The following is an 18456-nucleotide window of genomic DNA, read 5'->3' on the forward strand; positions in this document are numbered from 1 at the left end:
CTTACACCAATTCTTAATCAGATTTTTTTCTCATCATTCCAGGGTTGTTCACGATACCGGAGTATCCCGAATTCGAAGCGAACCGAGGCATGTGGTCTGTGGCCCTGGACGCCATACTGACCACGCTGCGGTATCTCGCGCCGGCTACACTACTTACACTATTCTGGGGGCAGCAGAGTTTCTTGTTCAGAATTTTGAAGCATATTGACTCGGCTTTTAGAGCTAGTAAGTATTAACGAGCTTAATTTTTATTTAGCTATTATGATATTAACCTTTTGATACTTGGTAGTAAGCTAGTTGCATATCATAGCTGTGGTTTTAATACTACGAAATGACTACGCAAAATGCAGTTATATAATGTCGGGACACCTTTTTCACACACGGTCGGTTAGCCCCATGGTAAGTTATTTATTAACTTGTGTTATGGGTGCTAACACAACTGATAAACTACATATAGCTACATATATACATATTTATAAATAGATATCATAACACCCAGACCACAGCCAACAAGCATGCTCATCACACAAATGTCGACCGAACCGGGAATCGAACCCGGGACCTCAGGTTCGGCGGTCCGGCATGATGACCACTGCGCCATCGAGGTCGTTATGTGTAAATAGTTTTAAAAATATTAAAAAAACTCTCTATAACGAGATATAAAATAGCAAAGGTACCTACATAGCTCATCAAAACCAAAACATTTATCGCTTTATCACCCATTGTTTTATTATTCGGAAAAAAAGATCGTGAGAAAATTTCCCACAGTTCTCACAGTCAGACGTATAAAAATAGCTAAATTCTTACCTAAATAAGTAGTAGCCAAGTGTTTATTTATTGTTCAAAGAATTTAGTACAAACTTTTATCTCGACCTAGAATCTTATGAAAGCGAAATTTAAGGAGAGAGCACAAAGACGAAGATAGCTTTGAGTTTTCTTTGAAGAAAGTTCTTTTCAAAATTTTAGTGGACACCTCCTTGATAAAGGACCTACGTTTATAAAGCTTGAGGTACGAAAATATGGCATTCTTCCTGCCTTCAGGTAGATAATTGGTTAGGCAGCTACTTAGGTACCACCGACATTTAGGCTTATTGAATTTACGTTGCTTATTTTGTCTTTGAAAGTTCAAATGATCTCTCCTAAATGCTTGTGAGACTTCTTGTATATAGCTTTTAGCATTGAGCTATAGAGGAAATTACCTATCCATTAGGCTCACGTTTATGTAGGGCACACATATAAAAGATCAATTAATATCCGCTTATACTGCTCTCTAATTCCCATATCTACCGTCTCAAGATCTCAAAGCGCTCATTTTCTCTACAATCAATCAGTGGACACACAGCTTTATAAGAAAGAACTTTTACCAACAATTCACATGCAGAACCGTTAACCTTTGGCTCGATCTTTATCTTTTGCATAAAATTGTTTTTATAACTCAGTTTCACTTACTTTATGACCAGTTTATGTCTAATCTCAGTGCAGTGTTGGATAAATAAAGACTTTCCTCCGTATTTGCTCCAGTGGCAATTTTAAGCAAGTGGTTTTAATAGTGGTGCCATTTTTTTGGAGTGCAGTGTAAATGTTAATTGTGACTTGATGATAGCAAATGGTTGGTTGTTCTATCCTGTTGGTATGTCTGTCTTTTTACCAAACTTTTATTAAGTCGACCTTCGTGTAACTATGTTAATAATGGAATCTAAAGTACCTTACTAATTTATATAATATCTTGCATGAATTGCAGCGTAATGAAAATTGGTAACGAATGTGGTTGAATGGATGTGGTTTTGATGACAATACAATAATATGGTACTGTTGAACTGATTTGATGATGAAGATGTAAGATATGAACTGGAAATTCATGATAGTATCATAGTTGTTTTTGGTCTTATACTATACTATTAACTCTTGTGATGAACTTTGACCACAATAACGTTTCAAACTCAAATGGTGAAGCCGGATGTTTTTTTTTCTACTGATTTTAAACAATTAATTATTATTTACTTAGCAGAAATGAATGGAAGGATACAACCTTATAAATACCTGCAATTACAAAGTAATATTTTGAAACATTTAATTCATGAACAAAGGTAATTATAACACAGCTGCAATCATATTGTCTTCTCAATGAACGGGGAAATAATGAATGAAATAATATGGCATTGGAAAGTGTTTGCAACTGTCAAGTGCAATGATAAATGTTTTTCATTGCGTGTTTTGTAACGCGGTATCGGATGAACAGTGTGGTTTCCTCACGGCTTTTTTATTAAATCTAAGATTATGTGCTAATGGAGCTATTCATTTATTTCTCGAAACGGTTTTATTTTCATATAATGCAAAAAAAAACGCAATCTTAAAGCATTATTCTTTCTCTCCTCAATCAGGATATAGGAGATAGGAAGCCAGGTTTAATTGGACTAAATAATGATATCATTATTTACTTTTTATATTTTTGCAATCCTAATAATAGGTATTATAAATGTAAAAGTTTGTGAGAATGTATGAATGTATGACTGTTATTCTTTCACGAAAAAACGGCTACACCGATTTATTTGAAATTTGGTATGTAGATAGGTGATATCCTGGATAAACACATATGGTTTTTTTTGTATCAACACAAAATGTAAACAGTTAATTATATGTGTAATGTTTCTGATGTGTAACTTAGCCTAGAGCGGCCACTACTTCGACCAACTTCAGCTGCCTTTTATAAACATTGAATCTTCAATTGTTTTTCTCCATTGTCCACAGTAGTCTTCTCAAGCGAGGAACAAAAGCAAGCAGTGCTACAATGGCTCGCGTCGGCTGGTCCCGTGCGAGTCGAACACCTGGACACGGTATGGCGGCACGGGTGGGTGCTCTGCGGCGTGTTAGACGCGGCCCTGCCCGGCGCCTGTGCAGGCCACCCGCCCACGAGGCTGTCTCTGAAGCACGCGCAAGCTATAGCCGACCATTATCTTGGTGTTGAACCTGTGAGTCTGACTTTTTTTATGGAACTTTTTTAAGTCCCCAGATATCTGATTGTGCTTAAAGTCACAAATTGGTAGGATTCTTAACCGACTTAATATTCCTCATTTTAGTATTCCTAATTGTTTTGTTTTCAAAGAATAGTCTCTTACGATTGCCAATAACTATCTAAATCTGTCTCAGAAAACCTATGTATCTAAATATGTAATTACGTACCTGTCCCAATAGGTTCAGACGTTTAAAAAAAATATGTTATAATAATAACTTAAACAAAACTTTGTGGTTTTCAGGTCTTCTCCCGCCAAGAGCTGGAGTCAAACGACTCGTTAAGCAGACACCAAGAATGGAAGCTCGCTACTTACCTAGACCGCATTCGACAAGCACTTTCGAAATTAACGCCTCCTGTTTCAAAACCTGTGTCACAAAGAACTTCTCCAGAAACCACACAATTCACTCTTGACTATGTTGCTAAAGGCTCAGGATTAACTGCAGCCCAAGTGAATAATAAAGCCTATTTCAAGATATATCCCACTGCTCAACAAGCTTTAGATCCTGGAGAAATAACCATCCTAATCAGAGGGCCTCGAGACACGTATGGTATGACTGTATTACCACCGATACTGGGCAAAGCACAGATGATCCGACAAAAGCTCTTGGGTCTGCAATCAAAACAAACCTTCACCGAAAATGTTCTACCAATAACACAAGGAGCAACGTACCTAAGAGCTTATGGTAAAAACGATATGAACAAAACATATTACATACCAAAAACCAAGTATGATATTGACATCGAAGTAGACACAAGAAAGGATCATGCGAAAATAGGATACGTGGTTAACATGGAAGGGAAATATTCCATCTCGATTACAAGCAGAGGTCAGAGCATTGTTGGTTCACCGTTTACAATTACAGCTTCCCACAACATCATAAGTACCTTAGAAAAAGACAACTTCTGTTTAGAAGATGGCGAAGAAATAGATATCGTTGACGTAAAAACCGACAGAAAAGTCGTTTTACGAATAGTAGACTTCGTTACTGAGAAGATGTTATTAAAAGAAAATGGTACTCTGGAGAAAATAAGTGATGATGAAGCTAAGATTTTAATGGCAACCGACACTGACAGCGACATCTTGAATTTCGATAGTGAAACGTATTCTGACATCGAGAGTGAAAAACAAACTGCGATCACGAGTAAAAGATTCAATAAAGTTGCTTTAAAAATCTTAGCTATGAATCGTGTTTGTAAAATATTTAATAATCTCGTGGCTGAAAAACAATTTACACAATTGACAAAGAACGATAATTTTATGCGATCAAGGACCAAACAAGAGATTCCTGATATCGTAAATTCAACTCTCACAGAAACAAATATCAAGCCTTACATTATACCAGAATTGCGTGAGAAATTCATTGTGCCGGAAAGTATCTCAGTTTCTCTTAGAGCAGAAAAATCTACTTACTATGATAGTGAACCAAATAGTTCTTGGACTGAGATAGAGAACGTTAAGATTAACATTCCCATGGAATCCGCGAGAATAGATAGTCCCGATAGCTTGGACGGATACAATGTATCAAACGAGGATCAAGAGGATAATATTTCTGACAGGATGACACCATCAAGTACAAACAATCCCTTCCTGAATGAAATGTTTGAAGAAAATTATGTCGCTTCTAAGAACTTAGGACCATTTGTAGCTTCAGAATATGAAACAAACAACTGCCAAAATGAAGAGACTCGGGATAGTTCAATAACTATTGTAATTGATCCTAATGTCACACCTTCACCAATCAATAGCAACCCATTTATTGAAGTAGATGACATTTCTCCACTAAAACCAGATCCTATAGTGTTTGAAAGACCAAAGACACCGGTCTTCAAAATTATTTCAGGAGAAAAAGTTAATCGCGATGAATCTGTGTTCATTGACCCTAAATCTGAGCTGGTTAGTGAGGAAGCCCTCGGCAATGAATTTGTAAATCCCTTCTTCATGCATCATCACCAATCTGCTACTTTTGAGCAGCCACCACCATTGACAGATTTTATCATTGGAGCTCCAGTTTCCTTGCCGCCTATGTTGAGAGCTCGTTCTCCTGAGCCACAATTGAGATCGTTAGTATTACCTGGTACTGAAAAAAGTAAGAAAAGCAAAGGTAGTATTAACCAAGAGAAAAAAACTGAGGCAGTTCCAGAGTCACTGTTTTCAACTGCTTTGCATAATAATTTGAATTTGCCAAAAGGTAGTAAAACTGAAAATATTTCGTTCGAAAATGCCTCATCTACATTTCATAGTTTGGAGTCTAATTTGACAGAAACCATAGATAACTCCAATGAATCGACAACAAGTGAGAACCCGTTCGATCCTTTTCAGAGTGACTCAGAAAGAAATCTTACGCCCAGGAAAGATATATGGGATTCTGCGTATGTAAGTATCGATGACAATAACAGCTCTCCAGATAGCAATAATAACGAAAATTCAACACTGTGCGAGACCATAAGTAAACAGAAGTTTTCTCCTAGTGACGACCATTTTGGATTAAAACAAGAAGAAATAGTAAACATGGGCCCCGCTGAAAGAGAAATTTGGCAAACCTGCAACGAATTAAAAACCGAACCGGGTAAATCTCAGGAAGAACCGAAACCGCATAAATGGGAAATTAAACGACCAACGTTCACACCTATCATTGAAGAAAGCGACAGAAGCATATCATCAGGCACAAAAGATCTATCTAAAACTGATTTATGTTCAAAACAAGGGGAGACTGACAGTGTGACAGTGGCATTTGCTGAACTAAACGACATGTACCAAGAATACTTTCCTAATTCAGAAACCAGTTCCATAGCCGTTGCAGATGAAGATAAACTTCATTGCATGGAGGTGGAATATGTAACACAAACCAAGGATGTTAGTGTCGATTCTGCATCTGAAGTATCAGATGTGAAAAGACACGATGAAGAATTTGAAGGAACGATTTCTGAGGTTCAGACAAATGTCACTGAATCCATTTCAGTAAGTCAACCCCTTCGTATTGAACATAATCAAACCCTTGAAAATAACAAGGGCCATAAAGATGAAACGCAATTCGGTGAAACAAGCCGTAGTAATATAGTACTCGAAAAGAAGAAGTATTGGGATGAAAGGATACGCCAAATAGAGGCAAAATCAGCAGAGACGTCGACACTTCCCAAGAAAAAGCGTATTCCAGCGAAACAGTTAAAACACGATTCACTAAGCAAGCGAAAGGGCAAACAAATAGTGAAAAATTTCCTAAGCGCAGGGGATTACAGTCAAGTCAAAAGTGTGAATCAAGCTGATGATAAAGAGCTAGAGAATAAAGTACATGAGCCTGCCATAAGACATATTTTTAAAGATGAATTAAGTTCAGATGAAAAATCACAGTCAACAGATGAAAAATTAGTTGAAAGATGGAAAAAATATTGGGATGAGAAGTTAGAAACAGATCAGGTAGAAGTTGAGGCTATTGCTCTGAAAACGAAATCCCCCAAAATTAATAGAATCACCCAGAGCCCATCACACGAGCCCCCCACAAGTTCAAATAGAGTTGAAGTGCCTGTAGAAATTAAAGTGGAAAATTACAATAATAACGATGTTTTATCGATCACTGCACCACAGCCAGTCAAACAAGAATTACCAGAAGAAGTCTTCAAGGCATTCGAAACAAGCCCTAAACGATTCTTTGGGACATCAAGACAACAAATATTAAATAAAATTGACACATTTTTAGGGAAACCAGCAGCTGCTGATGTTCCTTCAACAGATGTAGCCGGAATGTGTCACGAGAGTGGTCTAGTTTCTAGTCGAATATCTTTGTTCCATAACATGTCTAACACGGAAGAATTACCGTGGGCCCGAAGGAAAAGTCAATCAATGCAAAATGTTAGTCAAAAACGAGACAGTGATAAACACGCAGTAACTTTCGAAGAACTAATAAAGGACACACATAATGATATTCCTAAGCATAGAATCAACGAAACTAAAAATGTCATCGTAACTGACGCTCTTAATTTGAAAAACAAAAGAGCCAGAATGGTTCATAGTGCACATAATCAGACCATGGATGAAACCCTTTACGTACCTGAAGAATCAGTACAGTCACCTAAATCAAAAGACCACGTTAAAATGTCAGAAAAAGAGTCTAGTGAGGAATATCAGCCTACTGAAAAGAGAGGCGAGACTCTTCGAAAGAAGTCATTCAGTAAATCAGAGATGGACATTTTCAACAAGATTCCAAACGATACAAGCGATGACGGCTTAGATAAATATAAATCATGCGACGAATTGCCTAAGATTAATGTAAAGAGTTTCATATCACTTTATGAAAGCGTAACTAAGACCGCTACTGCGCCAAAACCAGCAAAGAGGGTGTTCAGGACCGGTTCTGCAGATTCACAGAGATATTCCCAAGCGAACAGCATAACTTCAGGTGAGTTTAAATTAAATCCTAAATTAGTTCTCTAAAGACAGAGAAACATCACAGTAATCAAAAATATAATATAATTTCAGATGCTGTACATAGGCGGGCCATGGATCGAGGGAGTGTATCAAACTGTGAATCAAAGACGACCACCCCAGGAGTCACGCCAACTAATATGTGGAGCAGCAGGGATTCAGAAACAGTTAGCAACCTGAGTTTAGACACTAGAACGTCCGGCTCGTTTGACGTTAATATCGTTTCTCATGACAATAAGGAAACAACGTACCTTAGCCTCTCAGACATTGAACTAGAGATTGTAGAATGTAGTCCAGATAAGTCTAGCGAGTCGTCACCTGAAAGAGAAGTAGAACCAGCTCACATAGAATATAAACATAGATTCAAATTAGCAAAAGAATTCTTCCAATCAATCGAAGAACTGAGCGAAACTAAAAGACCACGAAAATTAAACGAATGTGAACAGCTCCTGCAAAAGCAATCAACAGAATCTCTCGAAAGCGAACGACCACAGAAAAGGGTAAAGAAAAAGATTAAATCTCATTCCATGCCGTCGTCAGAAATATCTAAGATATGGAATCAGCTACAGGAAAGCCAAGAAAGCAGTTCAAACCAGAAACTGGTAAAGATATCAGAGAAATTCAATGTGGAGGATTTATTTACCGACGTGACTGAAGGGAAACTGAGTCGCCAGGGTAGTTTAAGGGGCATACCACATAAGAAAGCAGTGCTCGAAGCATTTCGATCTATGGAAAACATTGCGGATAACACCATCAACTCTTACGAAATTGCTGAATCACAGTTGACTGATTTCGCCAAACAGCATACCGTGACTGTGAAAAATGCTCAGACCTATTTGAGTGAGTACCCATATTTGCCGACGACAGACCCGTCAAAATATCATTCGAGATTGGACGTCAAAGCATCTGGTCTTATCTCATTGAAGGAACTGAAAGAGAGGAAGCCGCGAAGAAACAGTGTGCCTGACTTAAGATTAAATCCTAAATTCACTGAAGACCTTTAGATTATTTGATGGTTTCTCTTTTCTAAAGTATTCGAGACAATATTTGACAAATTCAGCTAAATAGGAAAGCATCGTTTTCAGCGTTCAGTCATTCTAAAGGATTATAGTCATAATCTTAGAAATTACAGTATTTACTAGTACCTAAAAACGTAGTTAATACTCAGTTTTATTTTAAGTATTAGTTATTTTAAGTTGAATTGTATCAGATGGGCTCTATTTGTGTTCTTTGAATATTTTTTTATGTTCCATAGTCTCTGTTTTGTATGATGATAAATTGAAATATTAGTATGGCTTTATAACATTATTGAATTTTTTTAATACATATTATACAACATTTTTGTATTTTTTGCCAGCTTTGTGTTGCTATTGTATTTCGCTAGTTATTACCATGTACAATTTTGTACAGTTATTGAATCTAATTATTAAGTTTTAAGATTTTACTGTAACTATTTATTCTACATTAAATAAAATTAATATTTCTTTCGTCTTCTCATTCATGTCTTTATACAAAGTGTGTCATTCCTAATCACATTAAATTAAAAATGTTAATATAGATTAATATACGTCAATGAACAGAAAGCAAACATAAGAATACGCAAAAATAATATTTTCGAACAAAGTAGGTGCCTAAATAGAATAAAAATCTGCGAGTATTAGAACACCATTTTAAAAAGTGGGTGGAGTAGAAATCAGCATTTATACATAAATAGTTCCAAAGTAGAATGGGCGAAATGTTTGGATGTTGGTCTTCTTTCCCTGTATTAATGAGTCGTATGTCATTTGTAAGGTCTTTTTAAGCGCAACATTTCTTACTAAAATACTACTCACCAATTGTGAGTAGGTACTTTGGATGTTAGAGCATGTCAAAGGTTTCTATCGATGTGAGCTTTCAAGACAATATATCCCTCTAATAGTATAGGTATGTGATAGGATTTAATGTGTACAGGTATGACACACCCGATATACCACTTTGTTATGAAATAAACTGGGTCAAAGCTAGTAATCAATTATGTATTATTAAAAAAAAAGGAATTTTAGAAAAAAGACATTTTATTTATTTGTTAACTATACAAAAAGGTGTGGATTTGAGACTTAAATTTATATCAACTGAAGCTAACTGTGAGATATATTTACACAAAAAAAAAAATATTGAAGATTGAGAAATCAGAAAAAAATACAAAAAAAAGTTCTCAGGTTTTAAGCAGTTGGTTGAAAACAAAATTATTTAGCTGTTTTGATGCAAAACAATTGTATACAATTAATCTACCCTACCACTATCAAATCTCTCCATGGCTTTAAGGTTGGCTGTAAGAGAACCCAATTCTGGGTTAAGCTCGCCATTGTACATAAACTGTCTTTATTATTTTATTATGTATTGTTAAGTGTGCAATAAAGAATATATATAATTACTACTATACAGATAAACTTACAACTAATTACTTAATATGTATCTAAACGTATGTAGAAGCTTGATCAGCCCATCGCCATTGAAGCCAGGCTCAAAATCTACCATACAATTACTACCAGATTGAGAAACTTACAACGAATTATTTAATATGTATCTGAACGTATGTAGACGCTTGATCAGCCCGTCGCCACTCCAGCCAGGCGGCTATTTCCGGGTCGTTCCTATCACCTCGAGCCTCTAACTGTTGGTAATAGGCTTCGCGAATAATACGGAATGCGTCTACGCTACTGTATGGTAACTTCGTTACAGGATCTATGTAGCGAGCTGGTTGTCTGTAAAGAAAAAAAGGTGTGACAATTTTTTTAGGTATTTTGTAAGTATAGTAGACGGTAGTGAAGTTTTTCCATAGCAGATTATACAATAACAATTATTGCGTTAGCTTATCGAAAAATCTGAAACATACTTAAGAACTTATAAGTTTTCAGATTGTAATAAGCGAAGTATACCTACTTTTTTTTACTAATTACCTACAACCTACATGTAGGAATATATTTATCCTTAAGAATCAACTAAGAACAAATAACTCAGGAACATTGAAAAATGCTTTCAGTGTTGCCCGTTTATCGGGGAGGGCGGAATTGGGTGGACCCCGGCTGCAGCTAGTTAATAAATAAACCGTCAAAGCGTGCTGAGATGTTCTAAAACTTACTTAGTAACAGCACACAGCATTTGTCTATGTTTCCTGGGCCTTGGTTCAGGGAAACAAGACCTAAATGCCTCGTCGTTGATGTCATTTTCAAACGTCAATAGTGTCCGCTCATAGTACTTAATGTTATCCTTTTTATTCTTCTTAGCCGGTTTCTCTTCTTTACTAAAAATATAAACATGGTTTATATTAACTTTTACTAACACAATCCATAGTAACTATGGCTAAACAGTTTCAGGAAAAATAAGGCAAAATTAAAGCAACTGTCGACGGAAGATTGCTTAGTTGCAAATATAAACAAATATTCAGAAACCGATAAACCAATTTGATTAAATTTTAGAGGGAGATAGAGGAACAAATGTCAATAGGCACTTTTTCCCCGAAAAATAAAACTGTGTGAATAAGAAGCATAAAAATAATACAGAACTTACGGCACATTTTCTATATTAACCTCTTCATCAGGTCCGATGAAGTCCACATTCATTTTAGTTCCTGGTTCAATTTTTCCATCAGGTTGGTCAACCGTTTCGGTCTTCACATCTGTCATTTCTATGTCGCCTGGTGTAAGTAAAGCTGGAACATTTAAGTAAAACCTTATAAAACTTTAAACTTCAACGGAGCTTCTTAAATGTAGGCAGACAGAGAAGTATTGAAGAAGAAATCATGCTTTGTCTCACTTCAAAGCGCACTAAAGGCTCATTTCTATTTTATTTACCAGAAATTATGATTTTTTTTTATCATATAGCTGCAAATATCAACTTACTACGAATATGCCTATTCACATGTAAACATGTTTTGGTACATTAAAGGATTTTGGTAAGTACTATAAAAACGAAGTCCTGGTGGCCGAGTGGGTCAAGAACCAACCTCTTGAGTATGAGGGTGTGGTATCGATTCGAGGCAAATACCATTGCAACTTTTCTAAGTATGTATGTAAATGAAGCCCTTTCACACTTCATTTAATTTGAATTTCCCGCGCATACTGCGGCTAGACATACTTTAAAGTATTATCTGTGGTGACAGCACTTTTTCCTCTATGTTCAATATGGAGATTTTTTACAATTGCAGCCTTAGCGAGGTTCATTAGAAATAATTCAAATAATATCAATTAATACCATTGTTAAAGAGTGAATATCTGAAGCAATAGCTTTTAATGTTGTTTCTCTTTACAGGTTAGTAATAACATTTATATTTTGTTTCATGTAAGACTAAGTTGTGTTTGTAATTGTGATTTTCTGATGTTCTTAAAATTAAATTCCTCTTTACAGAGCAACAACTTTAGTTTTTTGTTTCAACGACAAACAACATATTACATGTATATACTTACTAAGTATATATTGGATACCAATGGCTGATAAATAAAAGGTGAAAGAAAACATCTTCCGGAAACCTGGACTATAAAGTCTGAAATAACCAACCCGCATTGAGCAAGCATGGCGATTAATGCTCAATCCTTCTCTGTGTGAGGGGAGGCCTGTGCCCAGCAGTGGGACGATAAAAAGACTAATAAAAGCAAGCACGGTGAATGCTATTTTTAGTTATTAAAGAATGAGCGGAAATGTTTGTTACCTTCTTCAGTTTTAATAAGATCACTCAGATTGAGTTCATCTAATGAGTTGGACTTTTCATCTTCCTGAGGCAATTCTTCTATCAGGCAGGGAACCGCAAAGGTATGATATCTGTGAAATATACAAGTATATAGTTTACAAGTCAATTTCATTTTAGTGTCATACAGCATTTCCAGTAAAGGAATCAAAACACCAATGGCTGCGTTACAACGTTAAATCAAATCCATTTTATTTTCAGGCATCAATGGCCCATAGGTTACCTTAAAAACTAGCATACATGTGTAAAACTATACATTATGTTAATACATATGTTAAACATTTAGGCTGAAGAGTTAATAGCACCACATATTTTCCCAGTCGTGAACGGAGCGTCTTGGGGGCTGTCGTTGACATTCGAAAAGTGCTGGTTTTCAACTTGTTCAAAATACATGCTTTTTGATTCTAAATGTTTTATTTTCTTATCTTATTTTGATTCTATTTATTTTAAAAGTAAATAAATCAGCTAACAAGTGCAATACAATGTTACAGTGTAAGGCAAAATATAGAAAAAATGAAAGTGATCACTTACCTAATAATAGGTCCAGTTATAGTTTTCTTTGTGGGCCTTATCTTTTTCCTCTCCAATTCGATTTGTTCAAATTGCTCTGAAAATTCAATTGAAATCATTGTAAAATTCACATACCTTTACATCAATTTAAGGCACATGATGGAGTATAAAGGGGGAGTACAGAATAGTAAGAAATAAGGGTGACATCACTAATCAATTGGGCTAAGAGTTTTGTTTCCCATATAGAAAATACATACTTAAACTTGACTGTCATTGAACATCCCTGGCAGTCATTACGGGTAGTCAGAAGTCAGTAAGTCTGACACCAGTCTAACCAAGGTGAATTGGGTTGCCCGGGTAACTGGGTTGAGGAGATCAGATAGGGCAGTCGCTCCTTGTAAAGCACTGGTACTCAGCTACATCCAGTTAGACTGGAAGCCGACCCTAACATAGTAGTAGGGGAGGCCTAGAAGGGATTTTGGGATTTACTCAAGCGCGGCAGATTAGTATATAGGGAGGTACCTATTACCCCATTTAACACCTCCACCAAGTATAAGCCCTGTATATGTAGCCGCGTGTCTAGAATAAAGGATCAGATTAGTAAAAAAAAATATATCATCTGACATTCTCCAGCGCGTCAGATTAAGATAGGGTAATCTGACAATTTGCGATTGACGATAAGAAGTAGGAAGGTTACAAACTTGTAAAAAAAAACGTCATCTTGGTGTTCTCGAGCGCGGCTAATTTTTTTTTATTTTGAAGGGTATAATTCAACGTTCACGAAAAATATATAATCTGACGATTCCCATAAGCCGAAGTAAGGAAAATTAATCGATAAAGTTTAAAGCGTGCAGCTACGTGATTATACCGTGCCGGTATTCTCCTCCCAGGTTTCTATTCCTCTCTCTCTTTTTTCAATTCAATTCATTTGCAATAAGTGTTGATACATTTTGGGTCTTAAATAATCTACACTAATATAATAAAGCTGAAGAGTTTTTTTGTTTGAACTCGCTAATCTCAGGAAGTCATACATAGTATGCAGATATACTGTTTTTAACGAAGACGATTCATTTTATTGGATACTTTCGTTAAATACGTGTGCCTTCCAGTTGCATTGTTTGTCTATCGTGATACCGAGAAATGCCATTTCGTATACTTCTTGTAATTTATGTCCTCTATAATTACTCTTTATAGTCTTCTTTTTATACAGTCGTGGTGGCCTAGTCATCCGGTTAGACTGGAAGCCGACCCCAACATAGTTGGGAAAAGGGCTAGGCAGATGATGATGAGCCTTATTTTTTATCTATATGTATTAAATTGAATAAAATTAGTTTTTGTAAGATTTACGCGTAGATAATTCCGTCAAGCCATGTTATTATAGATTCAATTGTATTGTTTATGTCACATGTATATTTATCAATGTCATATAATTCAATGTAATTATTATAGAAATGTATGTAATGTATGAGCAGATTGGTACACTCCGCCAATAGCAATTTCATACATATCATTGGATAGGCCTTTTTATCTAGAACAACCTTTATTATGACAGCTTTGTTGAAATGTTTGTCCGTTCTGGGATATAGATCAAAAAGTGTGTAAAAGTTAAAACTAAATAATCTATTGATATCTCAAGTTTTAAAGGAATACCAAAGTGCTACAACGTGTATGTCTTGTAAGTACTAAGTACTTGCTGTGCAGACATTGGTATCCAAGATAAACTTGACAGTAAATACAAACTTAGAAAAGTTGCATTGGTACTTGCCTGACCTGGAATCGAATCCACATACTTGAGAGGTTGGTTCTTTACCCACTAGGCCACCACGACTTAGATAATGATTATAACAAAATTAAAAAACAAGGACATTGGTGTTAATTTTTCAAAGAAAATTAGGTTACAGTATTGATTATTATTAGTTTTAAAAACTTTCCATTGTCAGATTAAGCGAGTCTCTCCAGATAATCGTCAGATTATAAGATGATTACGTTAAGGGTACATAAATGAACCATATATATCTTAATCTGACGCGCTCGAGTATTTCAAAATGGCGATTTTTTTTTGCAATTTCAAATAATGGCCACGAGTTTAGGTCACGTCTAAATCGTCAGATTATTGCATAAGAGACTTCGTTTTGGTTCACTTAACACCCCTTTTGAAAATCTGTCGCGCTCGATAAAATTATTTTTTTTCCCATTTTTAACCCTTACCTACGACCACCCCCACCATGGAAACAGTCAGATTAATACACGTATGTTTTCAAAATGACGTACGACGTGCATGCTATTAATATCTGACGCGCTCCAGTATGTCCATGCAACTGTTTTTTTTTACATTTTTGAAAGTTTATAGCCGCTCCACCCACCGATGAAAGTGTGTGTATGTCAGGACATTTTTTTCTTCTTATCATCTAAGCTTCGCAATCTAATAGGTCTCATTGACGCTCGAGTCACTCCCGGTTTAGCACTCTTGCCTCCCCTACTATAGTTGGGAAAAGGGCTCGGAGGATGATGATGATAGAAAATACATACTTAAACTTTTAAGATTCTCTTGTTCAGTAATAAGTGCTTCTGCCAACAATTCTTCCTGTGTTGGCATGCGGTCTTCAACTTTCTTGACTTTTTTCTTTTTTAATTCTGATCTTATCTTGATTCTTTGCTGTGTTTCCGCTGACTTGACCGCAGTACTTTGCCGAATTGATTTACGTTCTGAAAATAGATATTTAACAATGACTTAGTATTAGTATTAAAATTTTTCATACTATTAGGATTTTAATCAGTTGATGTAGAAAATTAGACAGTCATATAGAAAATTGGATAAGTGCAAGCATCTTTTCAAAAGTGCAGAAATAGTAATTGGTATTTTTTTAATATCATGTTACTTTATTATTGTTACCAAATTAAAAAAATGTGCTTGGGAAAATTTTAATAAAATATATTTTGCAATATATCCCCATTCATTCAAATAGTGGCTATGATTTGTCTGTCAAACAAATAGAACTCCTATTATTTAAGATTTAAATTAAACAATACTCGGGAACATAAATGTTAATTGAAAAAGTGAGATTTTCATGTCTCTTACCAACAGACGCATCCAATGCTATTCGCTCAGCTTTCTCAGTCTTCTCTACTTTAGGCTTAATTTCTTTTGGTTCCTTTGCTTTTCTTTCATTTACCTTTTTTACTTTATCACCCAATGATGGTCCTGGTGCTGAACCACCTTTTTTCTTTTTATTTGGATCCTGGGATAAATAAGTAATTATTGAAATATTTTATCGTTACCATTGAAATTCATTAATTATTCTTTACGAGGTCCATTATTTCTTAGTATGTCATACTGATATTTTTCGGCAATTACTCAGCAATTAGCAACATTGTAATAACATGTCTAGCCAGTAAGTCTGACAGTCTAATCAAGGGGTATTGGGTAACTGGGTTGAGCAGGTCAGATAGGGCAGTAACTCCTTGTAAAGCACTGGTACACAGCTACATCCGGTTAGATTGGAAGCCGACGCCAACATAGTTGGGAAAAAGACTCGGAGGATAATATAATAACATGTCTGAATGCACCCATCTTAAATGGATGAACCTATTTAGATGCATTATTTTGATTTTAAGTTTGCCAGTGGTCGTTCTTGCATGTTTTGTCAAAACCGCTGTAATATCACTTTAATGGAATAGTAATTTATATAAGTCAATTGTCAATTAAAAACTAGTTGTACCTGATAGACTTTAGTGCCTGATTTCCTAGTCCGTTTCTCCTCCGTCTCTTCGTCAGATTTAGGTTCATCATTTTCATCAATACTAAAGTCTGAATCCACTTCATCATCTACTTCTTTCTCTAGCCTGCAAAAGGAAGAAATAGGCAAATACTTTAAAACATAGTATATGTAATTTGATTGAACTTAGTATTGTGGTTTAAATTTTTATAAGATAACTAGCTTTCACCCGCGGTTTCACCCACGTCCCGTAGCCGGATGGTGACAAAAACCTTTCCCGGGTCTATGTTACCTCCCCTCTAATTTTCAGCCAAATCGGTCAAGCCGTTTTCATATTATGTCCTGACAACGGAAAGCGGGTTTCATTTTTATATTTATAAGAATAGGATGGGCAAATGCATTGTTTATGTGCATGCAAATTGGCTATTTTGTTCATTTACCGAGTCAATACATATCTGTCACTTTTACTTAGATTAAATAGGAACAAAATCTACCTTTAGGCAGTCAGTGGGAATCCTCGGGAGCAAGGTACATGAGTAAAAGTATTAGCAGTAAAATATAATATAAATTATTATAGTAACTGATTTAAACATACATGTAATCATTATCTTCTTCAGTTTCTTGAAAGCCTCCGTAAGTTGTCGCATAGAACTCATCATCTTCCTCCTCGTCTAGAACTTTGGCGAGAAGGTTCCCCGCATTAGAACGACGTTCTCTCTTGTCCATTTTAATACTGCAATATACGAAGATTTGTTTCAGAAATTACTGGAATATTCTGATAGTTGAGAATAGCTATTATGTCGCATACAATATGCATACAATACACAAAACAACAAAACCGAAACTGACAAAATGTCAGGTGTCACTGTCAGTTGTCATGTCATTCATCACATGACAGATTACTTACGTGCTGCCAGTAATATAAAACTGTAAAGTATTAGTAGAAAATGGACTAGACCGGTCCATTTTTAGTTTTGATCATTCCGATTTTTAGTCTAGTCTAAAGTCTTCACAATGGGTATGTAAAATTAGAATCGAGCTACGCTGGCCGTTACACCAGTAAACGCCCTACATCTTGAGAAAATTATGATAATAATGAATGAAAATGGACAGTTTGGTTTTCATTTATCATTAATCTTCCTTCATATAAAAAACAGGCCAGTCGGACTCACGCACGAAGGGTTCCGTACTATTATTTATAAAACATTCTATGATTATAATACATTCCATATTCTGTGAATATTTCAAGCATTGTCGTTGCCACTGTTGCCGTTATTGATATCGAGTCAAAAATTAGCAAAAAAATCACGTTTGTTGTGAGCCCCCAAAAAAATGTTTTTATTATAGTTTTCATTGTGTATTTGTTGTTATAGCGGCAATAGAAATACATCATCTGTGAAAATCAACATCAACTCTCTATCAAGATGACAGGTGACAGGTGGACAGAAAGACGGGCGGACAGAGGAGCGAAAACAATAGGGTCCCGTTTTACCAAAACTCCGTTCCCGTTTGAAAAATGAGTTGCCGTTCGTAAGTCTCTCTAATACTCGAGAATGGCTGGATTGACTTAGTTTATTTTGGTTTTAAAATGTTTGTGGAAGTCCAGGGTAGGACGGGATTAGCTAGTGAGGAATATAATATAAAAGGGTAGGTATAGATAGTAGTATGTATAGATAGGCACACCCTTCTTTTTTAGCTGTTTCGAGGCCTGTTTCTGTTCGGACGACGGACGCCCCTAGTCTGTCGCCCGCAGTCCGCGCCCTATGGTGGCCGGAGATCAGCCACCCTTCGACGCCCACGTCTGCTGCGGGCGGGGAGAGCAGTTTCTCTCTCCCTTTCTGCCGCCTCCTTTAAAACCATCACATCCTCACAAAAGGAGTCGACGATGACGGCGTTCCAGCCATCTTCGCTGCTGATCATGCAGGACACGACGGCCGGCAGCGAAAGATTTCCCGCAGCATTTACCACCGCCACTAGGTCAGGGCGCTGCGTTGCCCATGCTGGGCACACCCCTTTAATATGTACTCAGGATACTTCTTTTTATTCTCAATATCCAATCACAAATTAAGATAAT

General features: G+C 36.2%; 2 protein-coding genes and 1 long non-coding RNA gene across 5 annotated transcripts in view; 2 read left to right on the top strand and 1 right to left on the bottom strand.

The window, feature by feature from the left end:
• The window catches only part of LOC124634773, a 57230-nt gene extending 48314 nt beyond the window's left edge, over positions 1 to 8916 (top strand). For all 3 annotated transcript variants that reach the window (XM_047170448.1, XM_047170447.1, XM_047170446.1), the window contains 4 exons: positions 43 to 225; positions 2749 to 2969; positions 3255 to 7407; positions 7488 to 8916. In XM_047170448.1, the coding sequence (XP_047026404.1) occupies positions 90 to 225; positions 2749 to 2969; positions 3255 to 7407; positions 7488 to 8437 (5460 nt within the window). In that variant the 5' untranslated portion in view covers positions 43 to 89 and the 3' untranslated portion in view covers positions 8438 to 8916. The remainder of the gene's footprint in view (positions 1 to 42; positions 226 to 2748; positions 2970 to 3254; positions 7408 to 7487) is intronic.
• A 553-nt stretch (positions 8917 to 9469) lies between these two features.
• On the bottom strand, positions 9470 to 17383 carry LOC124634774 (vacuolar protein sorting-associated protein 72 homolog). Its single transcript, XM_047170449.1, has 9 exons — positions 16978 to 17383; positions 16386 to 16509; positions 15746 to 15905; positions 15196 to 15372; positions 12688 to 12763; positions 12121 to 12230; positions 10983 to 11124; positions 10555 to 10716; positions 9470 to 10177 (listed from the first exon to the last, which is right to left on the bottom strand). The coding sequence occupies exons 1-9, from the start codon at positions 17106 to 17108 to the stop codon at positions 9985 to 9987; spliced, it is 1275 nt and encodes a 424-aa protein (XP_047026405.1). The 5' UTR covers positions 17109 to 17383; the 3' UTR covers positions 9470 to 9984.
• Positions 11548 to 12565, top strand: LOC124634776. Its single transcript, XR_006984911.1, has 2 exons — positions 11548 to 11723; positions 11820 to 12565. It is a non-coding gene; the product is annotated as an uncharacterized LOC124634776 (long non-coding RNA).
• Positions 17384 to 18456: the final 1073 nt, after the last annotated feature.

Source organism: Helicoverpa zea, chromosome 11 (genome assembly GCF_022581195.2).
Source record: "Helicoverpa zea isolate HzStark_Cry1AcR chromosome 11, ilHelZeax1.1, whole genome shotgun sequence".
Taxonomy (NCBI): domain Eukaryota; kingdom Metazoa; phylum Arthropoda; class Insecta; order Lepidoptera; family Noctuidae; genus Helicoverpa; species Helicoverpa zea.

What these genes read in the sequence shown, in the direction of transcription:
- LOC124634774 (XM_047170449.1), bottom strand. Translation starts at nt 17,108, where the DNA reads ATGGACAAGAGAGAACGTCGTTCTAATGCGGGGAACCTTCTCGCCAAA. An exon ending in CAGGCACTAAAGTCTATCAG is followed by an intron (nt 15,906 to 16,385) that starts GTACAACTAGTT and finishes TATTTATCCCAG; the next exon opens with GATCCAAATAAAAAGAAAAA. An exon ending in TCTTATTAAAACTGAAGAAG is followed by an intron (nt 11,125 to 12,120) that starts GTAACAAACATT and finishes TAAATGTTCCAG; the next exon opens with CTTTACTTACACCAGGCGAC.